The 24,602-nt window shown below is 44.5% G+C and overlaps 1 protein-coding gene across 2 annotated transcripts in view; it reads left to right on the top strand.

Annotated features, from left to right (window-relative positions):
* Rbcn-3B (WD repeat-containing protein Rbcn-3B) overlaps window positions 1-24,602 on the top strand; it is a 169,444-nt gene that overhangs the window by 51,146 nt on the left and 93,696 nt on the right. For both annotated transcript variants that reach the window (XM_037423573.2, XM_037423571.2), the window contains 4 exons: window positions 1,470-1,560; window positions 3,291-3,456; window positions 8,756-8,838; window positions 16,433-16,592. In XM_037423573.2, the coding sequence (XP_037279470.1) occupies window positions 1,470-1,560; window positions 3,291-3,456; window positions 8,756-8,838; window positions 16,433-16,592 (500 nt within the window). The remainder of the gene's footprint in view (window positions 1-1,469; window positions 1,561-3,290; window positions 3,457-8,755; window positions 8,839-16,432; window positions 16,593-24,602) is intronic.

The following is a 24,602-nucleotide window of genomic DNA, read 5'->3' as shown; positions in this document are numbered from 1 at the left end:
TAAACATGACTTTGATGTGGCATGAATGTTAAGTTTCTTGTTAATGCACATGACAAAGCAGCAAGCTTTTATTTGTATATCTGTACATAGTAGTTTGTATGTATGTGCTTGAGCATGTTTGCTTTTCCTTTTAGTTCGTATCCTGCCAGTTAATCTGTACCATTGATGTATTTCGATCTGTTTGGTAACAGATGTTGGTACTTATACTGCAGAATATTGGTGTGCTGGCTTAGTTTATTCTAATGCGTGCATGCACATTTAATTGTCTATTTTCAACCATCCCTGAACCACAGAATTAGCTGTTCACACTGTCACCAATAAATTATTTTTGTCCAGTTCTTGTATCTTTAAACAGTCTGGCAAGTTGGGGATATGGTAGTATTGTTCTCGGTATATATGTTTTGTGCTTAGAACACAGATTTAAAAAGACGTTAAATTCATTCTTTGAGGTCTGTTTCCAGTAGCAAACTGTCTGAGGTTCAGGAGCCAAGAACACCACCACCTCAGCTGTCGTAAATATATACGGAATGTGGTGATCAGCTGCCGAAGCAACTAAGAAAGACAGCTGTACCCACATTATAATGAAGAGATAAGGCATATTAGTCATCTAATCGGTCAACATTTTTCGAAATTTGCTAAAAATTTTTAAAGGAAGGCCCCTAGAACGTTTTTACAAGCCAATTGAGGACTATTTCAAAATTCTTCGTTGTTTGAATCTTTTGTCCACCTCCCATCTGTTCTGGTACGAAATGAAAAAAAAAAAGCAAAGCTCATACACAAAGTTCACATACTGTAGCTATGGAGCATAATTCACTGATAAAACTCTGGCATGAATCAACAATAAAAGAGCTTGTCCGCCAGTGCCTGTTGATGGACCACTGCTGTCGTATTGTGTTGTTAAGAGGGGCTTGACAACAAGCAGCAGAGGGTTTTGAATGTGCACTTTTTTGGAGGAACCTTGAAAAGTATAAGAAAAAACTAAACATTGTATATATTGGAAAAACAGGTATTGAAAGTTAAAGACTAAACTTACGAAGTATTGGTAGCTTCAAACACAAGGTACACCAAAGCAGGTAAATGTTATATATTTGAACCAGTAAGAACTTGCAAAACAAGTTACATGTAGTAATTGAAAGCATATTTTTTAATCTCTACAATACAAAATGTTTGTTTAATGACTGCAAAGCATGTAATTTAGTTCACTGCAAAGCTGAATTTTGTAGGTGCTACTGAGTGAAAGTTATTATCAACAAATCATTTGCCAGTGTCAAAGCCATGCTTCTTGCTTGCTTGCTGGAAGTTTGTTACAGCAGTCTTTGTCGTTTGTTGATATGTGGTTGCCATGCCACAGCTTCACCAACCAGTCTGGTGGTGAGCGTATTGGCCTCGTGTGGCAGCGACAACCCGCCGTGCTTAGCATGTGACGACTAATTCCAGCTGCGATTTCCCCATCCCTTGTGCTGCTTCAGTGCCATCGCCGACAGCAGAGAGTTTCGCACGGGACCTACCTTCGAAGACAGCGCTTTTCTCTTCTGTGTGCTTGCTGTTCCAAATGATGAGGCGAGTTTTTGGAGTCATGCCCTTGCCGCGAACTCTTCTTAAAACAGTCTGTGGGATGGGAACTTAATTTGGTTACAACAGCGCTTTGTCAAGAGCAGACAAGCCGAGAAATAGCTGTGGGGATACAGAAAGTGCATTATATTATGCTCATCGATTTAAATGCAGCATCGAATCCTTTGGTATAATCTGTACTGGCACCAAATACAATGCACTTTTACTAATGTGCCACATTCACATAACATAATTCGGAAGGCACTCAATATTACTTTCCATTGAAGAAAATGCAGCAAGTTATTATTGTTGTGAGTTTAAGTAATTGTAATTAGCATTTACTATACAGTTATTCTGTGCTCAGACATGTTTCCATTTGATATAAAAAAAATGAACACATGGCCCAAAATGTGTGTGCAATTAGTTTTTGGTTGTATTCATCTCAAGAAAAACAAATTAATACTTCTGATGTAGGTTCTGGAATGCAGCACTTTAAGCGACCCGCCGAACATCGTAGTGTTTTCACCAAAGTGATTGGTTACAGTCATACACAACACACCGAAGTTAAGACATACTGACTATGTAGATGGTTCAGTTCATTCTATGAGCAACGTGCCCTGCTCTCTTTTGACCACAAGTCGATGCAACTAGCATAGACTATTTGCATAGACAATAAAGACTGGTATATGCAATTGCTCAAAATAATCCCGTTACTTTGCTACAAATATGGCTGGCTACTGAAGATAATGTTGGCTCTGGTGTACGTGTTCAAGTTGAAGCTATACTGATACATCACAAACTCAAGACAGTGGAAACAAAAGTATGTGTAATAGTCAGCTCTAAATTGAAGCATTTCAGTCCTTGAACACTGTTCATTGCAAAAGTTGGCAAGACATATACGCCGTAATGTCAATACTACAGGGTCATTTTACGCTAAATGTCCAGTCATTTTGTCAGCCACCTGAAGTGTATTTGAAAAAAAACCATGCCAACCTAATGCATGGAAAACACCGAATTGTTTAAGTATTTTGAAGAACCAAATTTTCTACTTACGTGGTAGCCTTCTCAATATTACAGAACGTTGTCCGAGTGATGCTTGTTAAAACATTTATTCAGGCGAGAGCTTTAGACACGTCATCAGACACAAAAATTGACCTTCAGTGTTGATAGTGTCTACCACGTGATGACTTTATCACATGAATTCATCATATGACATCATCATAATGTGACAGATAGCCAAAAGTAGTGAAGGTATCATGGGACATCACATAACATGATGTCACATGGTGATGTCATCACATGACATTGTCTTTTGCCTCTGATTTTTGCCATGCCTTTAATCCTGGAAGACTTGCAAGCATTAGTTTCTTTGTGAGGCATTTCAGTATTTGAATATAGCAGCATTAAAAAAAAAATGCGATTTCGTTAGAAATAGATTGAGTGCGTACAAATCACGTTATATGGGTAACTTCATTGTTGAGGCAGTAACCCATGTCTGTATTTGTAAAGGAATACCAAATTATTTTTACTGTAAAATCACAAAATAGTGCAAAAGAAAAACAGGCTAGACACTGGCTAGACAAATGGCACATCTGCTTTGGTGCCAATATGTCTGTCTAAATTCATTGTAACAGACAACGCTGGACGTGCCTCTGACCATATTTTGGGCTATTCTACGATGCATATCTGCGCATTGCGTAGTAATTCTGAACACAGCCTGGTGCTGCTTTTGTCTACAGAGGCTTGTGTGCCCTCCTGCCATGGGATACTTCCTTGGCATGCGGGGTGGCTTTCACAAAGTGCTCCTGAGAGGAGACTCAAACGGGCGAGTCGTTCTGTGGAATGTTGTGGACGTGGCCGCTTCCGACGTCGCTCGCATGCGCCAAGAAGCGAATGCCGTTGTTCGTGAGTGTTTGGGTGCCTTCCTTTTGGTCTTTGCATGCAGTGTATGTCAAATACGTGGGACGTTGAAAGCCCATGCAAAGATATGCGAGTTTATGAACATCCTTCTGGGTTTATCACTCTAAATTTAACTGGATGACACGCATTCTTTGTTTTGCATCTTACAATAATGTAGACTTTATAGCCTTTCTCGCGTGTATGCAAACATCGCTGCACCTTGTATAGAGTCTGGAGATATCTTGAGAATGCAGCCACTCTACTTACAGTGCAGTAGAGTACGGGACACCAAGATGACCATCATCACGATGAATATGTAGCACACAGCATTCAATGTGACGGTAAAATTTATGGCTCTGAACTACGACTGTGAGAATGCTGGTTGAGGAGAAAGCACTTTTACATAAGCTTTTGAACAGGCATACAGGTGCATCAATACCTCTAAACTTATGTCTATATGTTTGGAGGTTTTACTTGTATCAAAAATACCTTTGTGAATTAAAATCTCATAAAGTAAACTTGTTACACTGTTGTTTAGTTGGTGACGTGTCAGGACATTTATGCGAATTATCACGAAGCTGGGGACTGTGTCGGGGATCCTTTAGTGCTTTGAAGCCTTCAGCCCAACGACAGCCTGGGACCAGCTGAAAAGAGTACTGCTTTGATGTGTTTTGAAAATTTCTGCCAGTACTTTACATTCACCCATGAACTCTGAAATGGGAATGCAATTGTATTTCTCAACTTGGCCATTAAATTTCAGTGTGTGGGTCATGTGTGTTGGCAACACAATCCCACTTCAATGAAAGCCCTCCCCGTACAAAATGTCCCATCCCAATGTATGAAGAGAAACACTGTTTCGTTATGCTTCACGAATTCTCTGAATAAGAGTTGCACGCACATCATGCAAGAACGTTGCGACACCGAAAAGGCTAGGGTAACTTCAGGAGGTAGGGTACTCGAATTCACTACTGGCAACAGTGACTGAAATCCTATTAAGCTGAATGACAAAGAAGAAACCAGTGAAGGTTTATCAAGGCATGGAATTCTGGAAAAAAAAGGAGGTTGAAGTGACATATATTCGTGGTGCTTATCTCACAATATTAAACGGGCAGCCACAAAAAACGGCAGTGCACTGATGTTTTGTGCAACCAGAAAACTGGCCAGGCTGTTCAAAAGCCTCACAGGAGAGAGAAAAGTTCTAAGCAGCTGTTGTGGAAAAAAACAGTAGACTGTTTTTTCAGAACGTGCAACGTCTTTAGCTTATCGGCGGATGAAGAATAGCAATACTTGGTGAATGAATAGTTTCCCACGCATTAAGGTCCAGTTCGGATTAAGAAAGGGGTGTTAGTATGTTCACATGGCTCCGCTGTTTGCTTCCTGCGTATATCTGGTGCTTTTCTAGGGAATGCTGTCTTTTACCATCTATGTATTGCCGTTGATAAGTCGACTTTTTTTTTTCATAAAATGGCCTTTCAAAGTTCGAGGGTCAACCTATACGTGGGATCGTAATGTCAACTTGAAATCATACAGGGGTCCGATGAATGGTCCTTGTCCTTGGATTCACTGCTATTCGACACATCAATAACATCAGTCCTAGAGGCAACGGAGTCACGGGAACTGCTTTCTCCCAATCCACTCACCCCGCTTTCGGAGCCGGACATTTTTACGATCTGGGCCGACGATAGCAGAACTACAGTATAGCTATTGTGGCTAGAGGAGGAGGTGTCAGTAACGGCACGTCGGATATACAGCATTTTTTCATGATTCGTCATCGACAGCATTACGGTTTCAATGGTAGTGCCACTGCATCGACGCGTTTGTCAGGCGAGATTTGCAGCAACATTAGCACTCGCCGAATATGGGTTTGACAGTGCATTTAGCTCGCGAAGAAACGCGACATGCGTTTATAACTTGCTAACAGTGCAACATACGTTTATCTGTCACGAAAAACTCTACACGCATCTCTCGCTCACGAAAAACGTGACATGCATTTCTCACTTTAATGGACAGCATGCTCTAAAGGCCTGACCACATGTATCAGTTGCAGCAGGTCGGCACTTATCTTTTTGAAGCGGCATCGAGCCCTCTCCTATGTGGAAAAAGAGAGCGCGCAGCTTTGCGTAGCCACGCGGCCAGAGAAACATGGCCACTACGGAGCCAGAGCAACGCATGGTGTCGCTGCAACTCTGGACAGGCAGCGTCATCTCTGGTAGAAAAGTAGAAATCGGGAATGTATATCATGCATTTTTCCTTCCCATCATCGTGCTGCCGCTCGCTTACGTGCTTGTGTAGAGGGCGCGGGATGCGTTTCAGTCACCTCACAATGTACTGCCTACAGTGCGGCTTCAGAAATTTCTGAGTTAGACTAGCACTTCCAAAAAGTGAATCAAACAAAAGGAGTAAAGCTCCTTAGTAACGTTTATTATGTGGAGCAGACGATAGAAGACGAGGGCACCCGAATCGCTTGCTCAGCGAGGTGCACGGTCAGTTGGCTCAGGCGGATCGGGGAGCGTAAAATGTGCAAGTGAATATTTTTTCTTCGTAAAGCCAGCACGATATTAGGGGTGTGCAAATTATGCGATTAAATACATACAGTACATGGAGTTAGTATGAGGCACCAATTACCGGCGTGCTGTGTGTAGTGCAAATAATGCGGCTGATGCAGAGCGCGTAGCCAGCTCCCGTCCCGTCAACTAACAAAGTTGGTCGGTTCCACGCAGGCGAACGCGGAAGACCCGAGCACGAAAAAGAAAGAATACTGCTTCGTTCGCACGGTTAACGAGCAGAGCAGTCAAGGTCACCCCCGTTCGGGATTAGAAGGCGAAAGCTTATTCGGAAGAGCGTCTGGCAAGAAGCAGGCCAGGCGCCGCCGTCTGAGTTTAAGCCATTGTTGGCATGCACGCGTGCTATTGAGAATGTGCGGGTGCACGACCACTTGGCTGACCCAGACATAGGGGCGGCAGGGAGACGTGCATAACCTCCCCAGTTGTTGTTAGGATGTCAGGGCGCCTGGCTGTCGCATGCACACCTGGTAAGTGCACAGAGCCCAACTGTGTCCTCACCGCTCTTGGGGAGGCTTCTGCAGGGCAACATTTAATGAGAGAGCTGACGGGGCTCGAGCGTGAGAACGGCTGCCGATGGAAGTTGACCGACGGAGGCATCATGGCCTGGCATGGGAGAGAGTGTCACACCCGAAGAACCTATCCCTTTGCGCGTATTGTTTGGTGGTGTGGTTTTTGCCAGTGCAGTGTCCATTATGAAACTGTTTCTGCGGTTGGTTGTGGCAGTGTGAGCCTACAAGTGTGATTGACTTCTGTGAAGACTCTTTGATCAATCGAGGGTTGAGGAGAGGATGTTTGAATCCGAAATTAGGGGGCGAAGGTTCGGGCTTAGACTCGGGCAGACGCCTGAGGCTGCAATAAAGCGTCTCTTCACCGGACTGCGGCTCTTGCTTCGTGCTGCCACCGTGCACTCGAGTCATCGAGGGGACCCATTCCGAACCTCAAACACCTTCCCTCCTTAGCTAGTGTAGAAGCTAGTCGAGGAGGAGAAAATTAACTCATGGTAATACACTTCAGTTCTAAGTCCAGCCTTGTCTTGTGCATTACTATCTTCTTGCGTTCACGTTTTAAACTTGCTGGAACTTTTTCCTTCACAACATGTTTCAACTGGACTAGAAAACCAGACTGCTAAAATACGTTAGAATTTATTGGAACGCGATTCGAGATTTGTCACAGCCATTTCTCCGCCATTGTTTCACATAAAGCAGGTGTAAAGCAAAAAGGCTATACTGCGTATGTACAGCCAACTGCCAAACCAGGAATTTTTTCGAAGTTCCTTTCACCTACTGAGTATCAAATAGAATTTGTAATCATCGCTTTGTTGTAAGGCTGTGCTAATGCACAGCATGTTTGCAGTTGTAGAGCACTTTTCACTGATCAGCAGGATTTCACCAATTAACAGGAAAGTTCTCCAAGTTCAGGCAGTATGATTTGCAAGGATTTGCGCTCACAGGTGATGACTAAGCACCTGAACTGCGTACCAGCGGAGCAGCCCATGTCTGCGTTAGTTGAGATGTGGGCGGTAACGATGAAATTTCAGTGTGTTTTTTGGCTTGCTAAATCAGAACCCTCTACTATAGTGTTACATGAATATCATCATGAACGCAATGAAATCACACCATGTAACAACATTGAGTATTTAAAATGGAAAATCGCAGATGTTATACACTCTCTTACACCAGATGTCTTGACGTTTAGATGGGCACATGGCAGCAAATAGAGGCTACATCAAAGTGTAGTGAATGGGTATGAAATGTGGTGAGTTTTTTTTTTTTTAATTGGTGGAGATTTGAATTTTTTACGTTATTTTGCTGGGTTCCTGTGACCATACAAAAGTTCACCATGACTAAGGGAAACACTGTTCGGCAGCAGCTTCTTGCCAGACCATTTTTTTTTTAAGTGCTGTTGGAGCGTTTGCAGCACTATAATGTCATACTGCTATAGCGCAGCTCAGTTTGAGCAGGAAGAAAAGAGGCAACAGCAAAGGTGAAACAGAAGCAACAGGATGAGCGCTGATACCTGTGTCTCCCATCTTCGCTCTTGCTTCTTTTACTCATGCTCGAAGTGAGCTGCTCTGTAGCAATATGACATTATAGTGCACCAACTAGCGCAATCTGCACTACATACAGCAGTAGTCAATTCCTGTGTATCTCGATAAAGTGAGCTCATTGCAAGGACAATGGCTGTCTTTTCAGGTGGTTTTTCACACCCAAAACTGGTAGACCTTAAATGCTTCAGTGTGTTGTGTTCAGAGTTTCAACATAATACTGACAGTCTTGAGGAAGATTTGGGGCCTTTAGTATCCATACAGATGTGAAATCATGAAAATACTTCTGTCCTGAAAACCTCAATATTTTTTCCTCTCTGGCCGAATTAGTGATCCATCAAACTACAGACTGCAAAAGCACATTTGACTTCTGTCTCAAGAAATGGTGTCCTTCATGTAGCTTGTTTCTGCAGCATTGCCTCTCGGCAACACGGAAGCATTAAGAAAAAAAAAAAAACTGATTGGCAGCTGCAGAAAACGACTTAACACGGACGTTTAACTAATGCAAGTTCTTCACCATGAAACATCCTTAAAAAGATTCAGGAAATTGAGAATTAACATAGACAATTAAACCAGCTTTTTCAGCCCTGTTTCTTGCAAGTGGTTATGTAATGCAGGGCTGGACAAGAGAAGCCTGCAGAAGTGCACACATGTCACAGCTTGGCTCTCTTTGCAACTCATCTTTTTCTTTTTTTAGAAATGGAGCCTTTCCTGAGCCTGGCTTTGCAAGAGGCTTGGGACGAAATGAAGCCATCACCTCCTGGCATTCTAGACAAAATGGTTGGTTCCTTCGGATCATTCATTCGCTCTAATTTTTAGAGGTACCCTTCAGGCGTGGATTAAGATGCATCGAGTTCTCATAGCATAGTTCCAAGGCACTCAATATTACATTGAAAAAAAAAAAAAAAAAAATGAGGGAATGTTTTTTTTTGTTGTTTTAGGTATAAATGTTAATCAGTGTTCATTTAAGTATCATGATTCTGTAGTCAGCTTCAGTTTTTGCCAACTATGGGGTCAAAAATGCATGCCCAATTTGTATTTTGGTTGTATTTTTTTGAGCCAAAGAAAATGATACTCCTGATGATGGTTCTGAAGTGCAGCGTTTTGAATGACCGTCAAACATGGTAGTGTCTCCACCAATGTGATCCTCTGTAGCAGTATACAGCACAGTAAATTTAAAGGACTGGCAGCTGTCCACTCGGAAGGCTGTGATGCGTGATGCACCCTCAAAGTTGATGTGTACAATTGTATGCTCCGCCACTAAAGGGAACTACTTAGTTAGTTAATTCATTTATTCATTCATTTTCATTTATTTCGAGAAACCTCTAAAGCCCTTCACTGGGAAGGTTCTGTATAGGGGGTGAAGTTAAAAAAAAATACAATGTAATAGATGCACAGCAAGCATAAAAAATTGCAGATAAAACAACACTTGCTTGAGCATAATAAAAAAGGCAATGCAATAACATTATACATGTTGAAAATATTGAGAAAAAGTATATATATTTGATAATGCAAGGAAAAATACTGGAATAATATAACAGAGCAAAAAAAAAAAAAATCAAAGGTGAACATTCGGCAGTAGTCTGCCTGACTGGAAAAGAAACTGAAGGAATGAGAAAACTCTAGGAAGGAAGGAAGGGAGAAAATAATGCGTGATATTGACGCCAATAGCTACGCAAAAGCATTTGTTTGCAGAGCCCTCAGTAGGAATAAAAACGAAGTAAACGTCACATGACACCGTGTGTCAACAGACAAATGACACCTTGTGTCAACCCCCTACGTCACTGGAACCAGTGAAGCAATAGCCCGTATACTGAAATTAGGCATGGGTTGATGTGGCCAACACACCATCCTCCACCATCGGCACCTTCACCCTCAGCCCGAAGATTGTGCACCTGCGGAAAAAGCTCAGGGCGTTGCGTACCAGACCGCATGCATTGACTGCCCCGCTTTCATAATTGGGAAAACAAAGAACTTTCACGGAAGAATGCGGCAGCACAGGAATGACCTCCGTCAATTGAACAGTGAACTGATGGCCCTAGCATGACACTGGGAGCGGTTTGACCACCACATTCATCCCGATGACGCGGTGATTCTGAAAAAAGAAAGGAACCCTCACCTGTGACTCTTCGAATCCTGCCAAGTTTAGCACACATCAGGGAACATCAACCACTCCACGGTGACATTGCGCTCCCTGTACTGCCAGGGCTTGCGACGAGTCATGGCAAGCCTCTCGCACATGGCAAAAAACCATATATAAACATCGCACATGTTGGGCCTTCTCACCCCTTGAGAAAAAAGCCAGACTGGCTTAGAAAGATTGTTTTTTAGATGCGGAAGCATCTTATACTCGCGCCTTGTAGTGCGCCGTCCGCGCCATCCGCACCGCTTCTCGAACATTCGACAGCTGACGCGCGCGCATGCGCCGTCGCGCCGTCGCCCACTCTTCCACCATCTGTGCATCCCTTCCTCCTCTACACACCGCGCGCGCTTCACTCCTCCACCATCTGTGCACCCTTCCTCCTCTACACACCGCGTTCGACATCTACAATTCTCCTGATTCTCCAGTGGACGCGCATGTGGCGTCGCGCTTCGAGAACATTCAACAGCTGACAGTGCATGCGCCGTCGTGCTGTATATATACTCAAGGTCGGCGCTCGCTCGCTCTGTTACCGCTCGTCGGTTGGTTTGTACGGCGCGTCGACGTCCAAGGTCGCGGTGAAATGAATTCCAACGAATCCACAAACACAATCATCGACGTCCCTTCGACCAGCGCCGCCCTTTCGCATACGTGTGTACGTGTTCACTCATTTAACACCCCCTCCTACAACCACGTTAACCAATTTAGCCATCGACCCAAGTAAGTCGCAATTTAACACCCCATTTCACAACCACGTTAACCAATTTAGCCATCGACCCAAGTAAGTCGCACTTTAACACCCCGTTAATCAATTATATGGTCCGCATCCTCCTCAGTGTTCCCCCGAGGGAAGCTGCGGGCAATTTTTTTTTTCTGAAGGTAATTTGGTTGGAGTTCTTTCATTCCTTCAACAAGAAAAAAAATAAATGGTTGATTGGGAGATAGAACAATAAACCTGGTGATCATCTTTTAACAGTTCATTAAATTTTGGAATGTTTCTTTCTGTAGCTATACTAGAAGGCAGCTAGTTCCGTTCAATGGTGGTTTTTTGGAATCGTTTGATCATCAAAGCCAGCACAAGCTTTTCAGGCAGTGACACTAGTGAAACAAGAGTACGTAGTCAGAGAAAATGAAGTGAGCAGCAGGGTTCTGCAAAGATTCTGTGTTATCAATGATATGTGCTTGTTCCAGGCTGTGGGGTCTCGAAATGGCGAGCACCAAGCTCTTGGAGTGAACGGGCGTAGTAGACATGGTTGGAGCGAAGCAAAACAAACATACATTTATTTTCGACTTTCAGAACGATGATATCGTCAGCTGAATAATTATAACATCAATTGGGCTCAACCCGCTAAACAACCCACGTGGTACGATGGTCAGTACTGCTAGCAACTACATCGGCAGCGGCCGAGATGCCCAGCGAAAATAAAATAAAGGTCACTTTTCCTAACTCGTGCATCGCAACACAAAAAAAAAAGTGAGGAAAGCAAAGTGAAAATATACCTCAACGCCACGATCCACATAGTTGTGCCACGTGCAACAGGTGGCTGCGCAGATCCTTAGGCCTAATGAGTCGCTTGACAACAACCGCCATTGACCCTGCACCCAGCCTAGGTGTAGAAGAGACAGCCGCAAGGAGACCTCCACTTTGTGAGGTGGCCCTACTCGCTCGCCGCACACAGCAGCTTACTGAGCGATCAGCGCCCACCGTCTTGAACGGTGTCACTATTCCCCGGCGTTTGAGCAGTTTGAGGTGCTTGCTTATAGTACTTGCGAGTTTTAAACAGGTCAGTACCGACTTGTGTAAATCCAACATTTTGTAATGTACATATTAACCGGCCCAGTTCAGTTCGCTAATGCAGGTGAACTTTTTTCATTCTGTTTCTGAAAACACTGTTTACATTTGAGCCCAGCTCATGTGTTCAAGTAAATATATGTCAAGTTTATTAAAACAGGTATGGAGGAGCTACATTGCAAAGATACCACATTAGCAGGTCCCAGAGTTCAGAAAAACAGCGGGGAGCCTATTGTGCATATGAGTATTGTTATTGTGCAAACACAGCAAATATGTGTGGGCATGTAGACAGTGAAAACTAAAATTTCTGAAGCCCTCCGCATGAAGGCAGCTAGAGTGACTCACAGCTAAGGCTTAATGTGGAAGCGTAGAAATATTAGCGAGTTAGTTGCAATGAAACATTAAAAAAAAAGTGCTGAGACAGGAGGAAGCTAATGACATTATTCCCAGGATTTTTACTTTCTCTGTCCATTAGTACTTGCTTACTTATAATAAAACATCTGATTCTCTCTGAAGCATGCAACTATATAGGTAACACTGTAAAGTTAGAAATTACTAATGCTTACTTTGATTGTGTGCCTTGAATTTTGTATTCCCTTCTGCGATGCCCTCAGGCCTTGGAAGTAATACAAATAAAACATCTGGCATAAACAAACATACTCTTTCAGAAATTTCTTAAAAACTAAAGTCACCCTTTACCGTCATTCAGTCTTCTTTTGCACCGTCTGCTTGTGATGTATTTTTTGTTCTATTCGTCATTCTAGTGACTTGCTGAGTACCATCACAGTGATACAGTTGGGAGCCATGCACATGTTGTCGAATCCGGTTTTGTTTTGCACTGCAACTACTCCATATCTCCCTGATTTTGCTTCAAATATTATCCACGGTCACCCGCAAGTTATACATTTGCAGTAATTTTGCAGTATGCCTCCCGCAGTTTTGCGGACTGCTGCACAAAATCCGCAAAACTGCGGGAGGCATCACAAATCGACACTGCAATGTCAATTAACCTGGCAGTTTGTTCTAAAACAGGACATACTCAGTGATTGAACAACTGTTTCACGTTTTTGCGCCGCTTTCGCTGCAGGTAAAAAACTGATTGTGGAGTACTATTAGTACGTGATAGTTCAAACTTGCAATTACTTACGTTATGCATCGATCATGTAGGAAAAACCGTCGGTAGCCTCGAAACTGCTCAAAACATGAATGGCGACATATGGCCATACCTGCAACAGCGTAATAAGCCAACCGGATTAAATCTTGACATTCTTTTAACAGTCGTGACGAACATGCTGCAAGATCTACGGGAAAAAGCGAGCCTTGATGCTAGCATTGCTGCGGCAAACAAATACGTCTTGTGTGCAGTCTGTCTATGCAGTTTGCCCGAGACTATTTCAGTAGTTCGGAAACAACCCAAAAGCAACCTGATTCACAAAAGACGCCACACACACAGCTGCTCTTAGTACCCCCCTCCCCCCATGCCTCTGTTCACCCTTCATTTTCTATGAGGTGACTCGGCAATGCGAACGTAGGTCTACCGGCGCTACCGTTGAGTCCGCGCTGCTTTGTCTGCTGGCACAGCAACCGCAAAAAAAGCAAAAAAGCAAAGATTTTAAGGAAACGCGGAAATGACGTTTGTGGTAGTCGCAGCCAATGAACGCCATAGCAGATGATATGGATGTCTCCCCTCTCTCTCTCACGTGTTCTCCAGCATACGGTTGTTGGGTAGATTGAATTCCAGGTGAAGTCCTAGATATTGTCACGCGCTAGGAGCTCGAAGAAACATACAAGTAGATGCGACTGTCAAAATCTCAGACATGAAGAAGCACGTCTACACTGGCACGGGTTGCTCTTCTTCGTCTTTATCGTTCTCTGGCACAGAACTGGCTCACTGACACAGAACACCAGATGGCAATATTTATATGACGTGGTCAATGCTACAGGTGTGATTAAGGGTATACAGGTTGTTTCAAGAAAAGTGTCCAACATTATTAAAGAAATCACAGAAAAAAGGCTTCTGCGTGCTACCTGTGGCATTCTCTTTACTTTGGCAGAAGGCATCTTCAGATGTGTACAAACAATAATTACAGCTGTAATTATAGAAATTACAACAATCAACTTTTGCACCAGTGGAAACAGCCGGTCGAGTCCAATGGACGAAATGAAGTCCTTCCTACGAATAGTCTAATGCCGTTTTGAAATTTTGGAAAGGTGGCCACTGTTAATCACCACTGAGCAATGAAATCTGGTTAACTTAGCTGGTGAAACTGAAACCGATGCACCAAACAACACATCTACCATTCGATTTGAAAATTCTCTCAATGACGAAACTGTTTCCCTCATCGTTATCAATAGGCAATCAAGACACTTCGCTTCGTGGCCACTTATCAGCGCCCACTTATTCTTTTCCCCCTTTGTGAGGTAAAAATTGTTGGAAAAACGTAGGAAGAACTTTAATTTACCCATTAAACTCAACCAACTATTTCCTCTGGTTAAAAAGTTAATTGTAATTTCTATAATTACAGCCATAATTAATGTTTGTACACATCTGAACATGTCATCTGCCAAAGTGAAGGGAACGCCGGATGTAGCACACAGATGCCTGCTTTCTGTAATTTTAAATATCAGACATTTTTCTTGAAGCATCCTGTATGTGGTTGGGTAGCAGCTAGAGTTTAGTGTAAAGAAGGCAAGTTTAGTCAGGGAGTCATTTAATTTCATTTGCTATGATGAGCACCATGAATTGATAGATTCGAGGTCAGGTTGCAGGGATCAGGGTCCTCATCACGTTTGATGGCACGATACACAACACAGTTGTCAGCGAACATCTAATTTAGGAAGAAATGCCATTAGGTAAACTATTGATAAATATTAGAAAAAGCAGAGGGCATAGCACACTTCTTTGTGGTACACTGTATGTGGCCTGTGTCATTGAGGAGTTAGAACCATTTACAGAAGTGCATTGAATGCGAGAGGAGGGAAGCCTTTAATCCATGCTACAATCTGAGAGTCAGTGTTGAAATGTGTTAACTTGAGTAGTAATACTATGTGGTGAGGGACATGGTCAAATGCCGTTGAGAAATTGAGAAACAAGGTGTCAACTTAAAACCCGACGTCCATGAAGGCTGGTAGGTCATTAGTAAATCCTGCTAGCTGAGTGTCACAACAGAATCCCTTGTGAAAACAGTGCTGCTCTGTGAAAATGACATTGTGATCTTCAAGATAATTAACCATCTGTGGGTGAATAACGGGCTCGAGGAGCCTTGAAATGAAAGTGCAAGTCAATGAAATGGGTCTGTAGTTAAGAGGATCGAAGCAGATGCTTGATTTGCAGATTGGTATAACTTTGGCTTTGCACCAGTCATGAGGGATGGAACTGAAATAAAAATATTTATTTCAAGAAAGTTGAAGAAGCCTCAAAAAGCCCTCACTGGGAGGATATTACATAGGGGAGTAAACTTGTCTGGCTGCCCATACATTTCCCTGGCCATGTCTAAGTTCACAGTCTGTGAAAATACAATATCTGTAGATTGGCTGTGCTGCATTTGCAGAAGATAGTTTGTGACAGGTTTTGTTCTTATATGACAGATAACACAGTATTGATAATGAACTGCAGGTGTTAATCGCATATTTTGTCATGTGACATGTCAGACTGAAGCAGAAAGGCCAGAGATCATTTGAAAGGCCTATTAGATCTGTAACTTTGAATATTTTAAATAAACAAGTTCATATTTTACTCTACTTTAATGGACAAAGATAGAAAAAGTGGATTTGAGTAGGCTTATGCGCCTCCACTCCAGGAGGCAGATTGGCCTCCTAGAAGACGCCTTGTTCCCGGCTTGCTCTAGGCGGTGCTCTCCAAAGCATGTGCACCGCAGATTTTACCAGGAAATTCACTCAGCGTCTCAGGTGAGCCAAATCATGTGGAAGAATATTCTTTGCAGGCTACCCAAAAGTAAGGTGCCGTCGGTTCAATTGAAAGGTGTTCAGATGATTGATAGCCAGTGCTCTGTCCTGCTGTCTTTCTTCTCTCGTATACCCACGATGTTTTTTTACGTTGGTTGTGTAAGGCTGCTACGAAAACTGGTCTACTTCTTCTTGCTTTGGTGACGATGAAATATATAGCTCTGGACAAAGCGGAACTTGCCACAACAACTGTTCGCAAGCGACTGAAACTGGACTTCTTTTGAAGCCTATATCCTCCATTAACTTCCATGCTCGAAGCACCACCCCTCCAGGCGATATTGCTGTCTGCCAAGACAATTCAGGGAGCTTTTTGGACAGATCCTGTGGTTAAATTGTACTTATCATGTGTTGTGTTGAGTGAGAGTGGATAGAAATTCAACACAACGTAACCCAACACTGTAGACAAAAATAGATATCACATGCTAACGACAGTGCAGCTACCAATTGTGTAACGATTGAGTGTGTGTACATTTTAGGAACTACCCGGAGAGAGCCAGGAGCTGAAGCTAACGGCCAGCGTCTACCTGCCCCTTCAAGGACGCCTGGTGGTGGGCAGGGAAGATGGCAGCATTGTTGTAGTGTCGGCCACTCAAGCCGTCATGCTGCAGCTCCTCTATGGGAAGCATCACCACGACGGTAAGAGGAAATGGACGTACTAACCTGGCTCTCTCTTTGTCTATTTCACTCATTTCGAATGGTTGTTGGCCAAGTGAGTTAAAACAGAGAGGTTCACGATCAGTGATGCCTGGCCGCAATAGAAGAACTTCTGATGCGCTTTGGCGACCTCCAGGATTGAAGGTTCCAAAGACAAATTGGCTGGGTTGCCATCAAGTTCTGTGGTCTAGCAGAACCTGAGAATTTGGTCATGTGTTACAGAATTGGGTCTAGCATTAGGGATGCTGCAGTGGGCAAAATAAAAATGTGCCTGAAAGCGTCTCATCGTTTTCTAAACTACTAGTAGTGCTGCTCCATGTCCTGTATGGAGAAGACTGTACCTAGGTGCCTGAAAAGCGAGTTTCTGGTGCCACATAAATCACTCTAGCACGATTAATTTGCCACTGGTATGATGTGGCTGGAGACGTTGCTTTGCATTATTGTGGCAAGATGTGCATTCTTAGGGATCTCGCAATTTCTTGATGACTGGAAGGCTTGTGAAGTTGGCTTTTAGAGGTGTGTCTTTTCTTTTTCTTGCAATCTTAGGTCAACCTAAACTCAAGGATGTCTTGTTTCCTACAAATGTGCACTCCCTATTACCATTTTTTGGGGTTCCCGGGTGCTTGGGTAAAAAGTTCTGAATCTGCAATAAAAACTGGGCGAAGGGTTGCCTTGCGCCACTTTGGCTGTGCTGCTCGCAGTCTTGGTACTGTAAGAATACTGCTAGACGCACGCCGGGGTAGTGCAACTGTTTATTGGGCCTAACAGCACCGAGACAGCAACCAGCGGTTTCGGCAGCAGCTGCAGCAGCACGAGCCTCTACCACAACAAACGTCTTCTTGGTCGTTCTTAGAGCCCGTATTTGTCACTACATCGACTCCCTGGTGCGAAAGGAGCCATCCTGGCGACCTATGGCACAGACAGGACTGGTGGGTCATAGTGAGGTTTGAGACGCTCGACGTGCACTGTCTCGCACCCGCAGCGCCGTTAATCTGTAGGTGGCTCAGTAGGTTCAACTATGTAGTTGACTGGTGAAGTCTGGCGCAGGATCCGGTACGGATCGTCATACTTGGGTATGAACTTTGAGCAAAGGCCTGGGGCAGACGATGGCACGCGGAGCCACACGATTGCCCCAGGCGCGTATGACGAAGGGGATGAGCGTCGGTCATGCGAGTGCTTCTGGCGAGCCTGATCGTGCGTTGTTAGCGAACGTGCTAGCTGCCGAAATTCTTCGGCATATGTGGCGGCTTCAGCCAAAGTTGTGGATTCTGAAGGGTCTGGGCGGTACAGAAGAATAGTGTCCAAGAACGATGAAGGTTCCCGACCATAAAGAAGGAAGAATGGGGAGAATCCAGTCGTCGATTGAATTGCGCTATTGTAAGCGTAAGTAACGAATGGCAGTATGCGGTCCCAGTTCGTATGGTCATCAGAAACATACATGGAGAGCATGTCACCCAGCGTGCGATTAAATCGCTCGGTCATCCCGTTTGTTTAAGGGTGGTATGCGGTCGTTGTTCGGTGCACGATGTTGCATTCGCGCAGGAGGGCTTCTACAGCTTCCGACAAGAAAGAACGGCCACGGTCACTAAGAAGCTCGCGCGGTGCACCATGGCGAAGGATGAGGTTGTGCAGAATGAACAGGCCGACTTCAAGCGCAGTGGCCTCGGGAAGCGCCGAAGTTTCAGCGTAGCGCGTAAGGTGGTCCACGGCTACGATGACCCAGCGGTTTCCATTTGGTGTGTATGGTAGGGGGCCGTACAAGTCGATTCCGATGCGGCTGAAAGGCCGAGAAGGACAAGGCAGTGGCTGGAGTGGCCCTGTAGATGTGCGAGGGGAGCTCTTCCGGCGTTGGTACAAGGAACATGAACGGACGTACTGCCTAACAAAGCGATACATTCTGCGCCAGTAATATCGAATTTGTAGGCGAGCATACGTCTTCACTACACCTGCGTGGGCACATTGCGGATCCGCATGGAAGGAGGCACAGACGTCAGAATGTAGGTGGCGAGGTAATACCAGCAACCATTTGCGGCCATCAGATAGGTAGTTTCGCCGGTATAGAAGACCGTCACGAATGGTAAAATGGCGAGCAGTTCGTCGAAGTAAACGGTTGTCGGTACGATGAGACGTCTGAGACAGGTACTCTAAGAGAGACGCTATCCATGGATCCTGGCGTTGCTCAGCGGACATGTCGGCCTGTTCAAGTGAAGAACATTCGCAGCTGGAAACAGACGCTGCAACATAATCGTGGGGAAGTGGCGAGCGAGAAAGAGCGTCTGCGTCCGAATGCTTGCGGCCTGACCGATAAATTACACAAATATCGTAATCTTGGAGACGTAGTGCCCAGCGAGCCAGGCGACCAGATGGGTCTTTTAATGACGACAACCAACACAATGCGTGGTGATCAGTCACGACGTCAAATCGGCGGCCATATACGTAAGGTCAGAATTTTGTGATTGCCCAAACAATGGCAAGGCATTCTTTCTCGGTGACTGAATAGTTCTTTTCCGCTTTAGTGAGGGTGCGACTAGCGTAGGGCACGACATACTCATCGAAGCCAGATTTACGCTGAGCAAGAATAGCGCCGAGGCCAACTCCACTAGCGTCCGTATGGATTTCGGTTGGAGCGTCTGGATCAAAGTGGCGTAGGATAGGTGGTGATGTCAAAAGATCGCGTGAAGACGCGAATGCTTCGTCGCATGCTGGGGACCACACCGAGAGGTCTTGGTTGTCGGCAAGTAGCTGCATCAGGGGTGCGATTATGTTGGAGAAATTGCGCACAAAATGGCGAAAATATGAGCAGAGCCCGATGAAGCTGCGGAGTTCTTTTAGTGTAGCCGGCCTAGGAAAGTCGGCGACAGCGCGAAGCTTGGCTGGATCAGGACGGACACCATGCTTGCTAACAACATGCCCTAAGATGGTAAGCTGGCGGGCAGCGAAGTGGCATTTCTTCAAATTCAGCTGCAGTCCAGCGTTCGAAAGACAAGTCAGGACGCTTGATAGACGGCTGAGGTGGGAGTAGAAGTCCTTCGAAAAAACGACGACGTCATCCAAATAGCACAGGCATGTGTTCCATTTGAAGCCTCTAAGGATGTTGTCCATGAGACGCTCGAAGGTGACAGGCGCATTACAGAGGCCGAATAGCATGACGTTAAACTCGTACAATCCGTCAGGCGTTACAAAGGCAGTCTTGGAGCGGTCGGCTTCATTCATAGGGACCTGCCAGTAGCCGGATCGAAGATCTAAAGAAGAAAAGAACTCAGCTCCTTGCAGGCAGTCGACGCGAAACTTCTTCTCGGACAAACTGCTGGATTTGCTGCATGAACATGGTTTGTTCGGAGGAAACGGCGCCAATGGTTAACCCAGATGTAGAGGTCGTGTCGAGGTTTGGACGTCGAGTAGAAATCCGCTCTTTCCGCAGCTCGTCGAAACTCTGACAGTGCTGAATGAGCTGGGCGACGGTTTTGCGGGTCTTTCGCAACGAGCATTTGAAAGGCATCGTCCTCGATACCTTTCATGATGTGCCGTATTTTGTCAGTGTCAGACATTTCTGAATCGATACGACGGCAGAGGTTCAAAACATCCTCAATATACGAGGTAAAAGTCTCGCCTGAGCGCTGTGCGCGGCAGCGCAGGCGCTGTTCGGCGCGGAGCTTGCGAACAGCGGGTCGGCCAAAGACTTCTGCGAAGCGCATCTTGAAGGTAGGCCAAGAGAGTATTTCCGCTTTGTGGTTGTTAAACCACAGTTCTGCCACACCCGCGAGATAGAAATTGAGGTAAGCGAGCTTGTCTGTGTCATCCCACTTATTGTGGGCGCTTACCGCTTCATACTGCGACAGCCAGTCTTCGGCGTCTTGGTCGTCGGTCGTGTTGAAAATCACTGGATCTCGCTGTCGGGGCATTCCGGAACAGGTGACAGATGGGATTATCACTGCAGGGGGCTGGATCATGTTGTCAGGCATTGACGAGGCAAGGGGCTGAGGTAGAGTCCGGGTACGGAGTTCCAGTTTGAGACAACCAGCACTCTCTACCAATTGTAAGAATACTGCTAGACGCACACCGGGGTAGAGCAACCGTTTATTGGGCCTAACAGCACCGAGACAGCAACCAGCGGTTTCGGCAGCAGCTGCAGCAGCACGAGCCTCTGCCACAACAAACGTCTTCGTCGTTCTTAGAGCCCGTATTTGTCACTACAGTATCATTAGAATGATACTATGCGTAAAAAAAAATAATACAGGGGTCACTCGCTTCTTATCATCGAATTACCTCTTCAGGTTCAGCATCCTGGAAATGCAGGATGAGTTATGAGAGATCGTATAGACCTTTTTCAAGCACACTAGCGCCTCCAACGGGCGCGCAAGTGCTTATGGCAATGGTTGGTACGTCACAGCAGCCGGAGCGACGGGAGAGTGGGTTTCGCACTTCAAATTTCCATTTGCACTGTGCCAGGGCTTCTCAGATCAAGTGTACTTGGCAGGGTATGGTATATTACTGCGTGATTCACTCAGAATCTTCAGTGTTTGGGTGCGATGGCCTGTCTACGATTTGCACTTGCCCCTGTTCAACCAGCTGAGTGACTCAGAAGCGTCAGTTAATTATTATTATTCTTTTGTGTCAGTCCGCCTTCAGCATAAATAAAAAAACAGTACAACTTGGTTGCCTAAAGCTGCAAGCACTGTCTATAAATTTCCAAATGCATTAGGAATCAATGTCCTTCGATGCTGTTTATGAGTAAATTGTAGTATTCTGGTGTATATAAAGAGGGATTATGAAATAAGCGCAATTTTGTAAAGTAAAATGCCTTGACTAGACGAATTTATGCTGCTCGCAGCACTTGCATCTATCAGCTTTCCTCGACACTGTAACTGCAGGTTGGAATAACGTTTACAAGGCGAAAAGAAAGAAGTAGGACCAGGAAAGAAATATGCGTACCGGACGCGCTCACTCATGACAGAAAGGTCATCACATGTGTTAACAAACATAAGAAAGTGAGGGTGCGTCGCACATGTCACAAAAGAAGACTAACAACCGAGGCGCGTGTTTGTAGTTCATTAATAAAATTAAGTTTCTTGTGTTGCAGCGATAGCAAAGGCTAATTGACTTAAACAAGGTGCGGTGTTATTTATAATATGTTTCCGAGATTTCTCGCGTGGTCTGGTTAGGGTGACTGTGCAAGATTACCAGGCCTTCAAAGATAAAATTGCATTTGCATGACTGAGAATGCGAGGTGCGATGACATGGCTTCATTCAATGAATTTCGATGCTCTCTCAGAGACGTACATCAACCAGTCTGATCAATTTATATATGCAAACACAAGAGGAATTCAGTTAGAAACTCTTGCAAAAGAATTGAAAAAACAATTGGCATGCTTGTCATAGTACTTTTCTTTACCCAGTGCAGACTCCTGTGTCCTTTTGCACTCTACGAAAGAAATGTTGCTAAGGATATGGTGTGGAAAACGCAACGCTTTCATCGTATCACTTCCCAACTTCCTTTCAGACTGTGCGGAACGTATGCATCGAATAACTGCAATATTCCTAGTTTCTTTGCGGGTGAAGGTCGTCCGAATTAATCTTTGTTTGCAGTGCGAATGAGCTGTTCACAAACCGGTGCAGTATCATTAGGCAGGTCACTGCGCCTTCATGCAGCTGGAAACTATTGCTCATGTAATGTGCCCAATTTTTTTTTTTCTGAGCGTAAGTACGACACTATTATTTCTCATTGAACAATATTTGCATGTGCTGACGTGAAAATCAGTAGTGGCCTCATTCAATGCGAAATATAGTGTTAGCAAACATGTTGCGCCGAGACACTTGAGTATCTCATAAGAAACCGCAAATTATCAGAGCAAGGTATTTCGCATGTGAATTCTAGTCCCACCCTTCATTTTTAAGCACATTTAGAATGTGTTTACTTTCCCCCTTTTTTTCAACGCGTGAAGTGTCCATAAAAATTTTTAAAATTATATACCCATAACACTTCTCTGCAGTCTTGTGTTAATGGCCCAATCAAACCACGATGGTATTAAAAGCTATTGTGCTTTATGTGCAGTTCATTGTTGAATAACTATGAATTCAATGTTCTAGCTCACATTTTTTACGATAGCATGTTTTGACCACGTGTATTGGTAAGCAACAACTCACATGCCACTAATCTACGTTTGATTAGTTTTTCCTTGGTTTGGGCTTGTTTTTCCGTGTTTCACATAATACTAATGAGATCTAACAAACAATAATGCCAAGGAAACTATAGGGTATCATATTAGACGGAATCGTAATGTAAATGTGAAGAAAGAAAAGTGGGTGAAAAGATAACTTGCCATGGGCAGGAACTGAACCTGCGACCTTCAAATAATGCGTTCGATGCTCTCCCAACCGAGCTACCACAGCGGCTATATCCTCAGCCACTTTACAGGGTTTATATGTGAATTAAACGTAGGTGTTTCAGTCAGCGCCACCAGTAGCCACGGCAGCAAGCCTTTTTTTGGCATCACGTAGCATGTGACTTTATTAGGAACTGGCAGCTGGGGGGGGGGGGGGGGGCCAATACAATAGTTCCTCGTATACAACCTAAAGGCACCATGTCTGCTCTATATAAAAACAGCACTACCGCGAACCTCTACATCAAAGTTAAATGAACATATTGCCCACAAATCGTTTCATAATTTTTTAAGTTTAAAACCTTGTTATACTGGCTTATATGCTCTAAGTATAGTAAATTTTACAGCATAACATATTTTACAGGTCATCACTTGCATTCTACCCAAAGTCAAATCCTGCTAATACACTCAAATCTCGTTATAACAAAGTTGAAGGGAAGCCACAAGTATTTTGTTATATCCATTATTTCGTTATATCGATTATAACATTTTGTGGCAATGTATGCTCAGATGGGCGCCCACATATAAGCATGCAAAAAAGGAAACCGCCTTGTGGCCCGATGTACTGCTACGCGACCACACGTGTCACGGAAAATAAACTCAGTAGAATCTCAATAATTCGAACTTTCAGGTAATTCAAACTCATGCTGAGGTCCCGTCAAAGCTATGTGTATTCCAATGGCAGAAAACGTCCTGTAATTCGAACGCGCAAGCACTTTCGACGGTTAATTCAAACATGTCATGCTCCAAAAATGCTCTCAGCACCCAGCTCAATCCTGCGGCGGCACCTCACAACACTGCGCGCAAAGAAGGAAAAGAGCCCTGCCGCGGTTGTCTAGTGGCTAAGGTACTCGGCTGCTGACCCGCAGGTCGCGGGATTCAATCCTGGCTGTGGCAGCTGCATTTTCGATGGAGGCGGAGATGTTGTCGGCCCATGTGCTAAGATTTGGGTGCACGTTAAAGAACCCCAGGTGGTCGAAATTGCCGGTGGTCAAAATTGACCCCAGGTGGTCAAAAAGTGTGCAGCAATTATCAAGAATGTCTTGTACCCGCACTTTAAAGAGGACATCAAAGCTGACATTGGTTTCAGTAAATACAGTATCGCTGTCGACGAGTCCACAGACCTAGCCGTCACAAAGTATTTGGCTGTGTCGGTCATTAACCACAGCACTCAAAGATCAGACATCGTGACAACATTCCTCTCGCCTTGCGTGCTAAATACCTGCAATGCAGATATGTTGTGAAAACTATAAAATGCACATTAAGAGAAAACAACTTTAAGCTGGACAACATAGTAGGTATTGGGACTGACAATGCAAGTGTCATGGTGGGGTGGAACCACGGAGTTTACAAGCAGCTCGAGGCTGATGTGCCACATCTCATCCTGATTCGATGCGTCTGCCAATCGCTGCAGCTGGCGACTTCAGCCGCTGTGGCAGAAGGGCTCCCAAGAAGCCTCGATTAGCTTGTTCGTGATGCATACAATTGGTTTGCCAGGTTCTTTTCTCGGCAGCAAGCATACAAGGAACTTTTCGGTATTCCGAACGATGGAGAAGAGCCCTTGAAAACTGTCCAAGCTTGTTCCACAAGATGGCTGTCTATTGCGGCAGCC

This window comes from Rhipicephalus microplus, chromosome 4, assembly GCF_043290135.1.
Source record: "Rhipicephalus microplus isolate Deutch F79 chromosome 4, USDA_Rmic, whole genome shotgun sequence".
Lineage (NCBI taxonomy): Eukaryota > Metazoa > Arthropoda > Arachnida > Ixodida > Ixodidae > Rhipicephalus > Rhipicephalus microplus.
The sequence above is the reverse complement of the archived record's forward strand: the minus strand, read 5'-3'. Positions and strand labels throughout refer to the sequence as shown.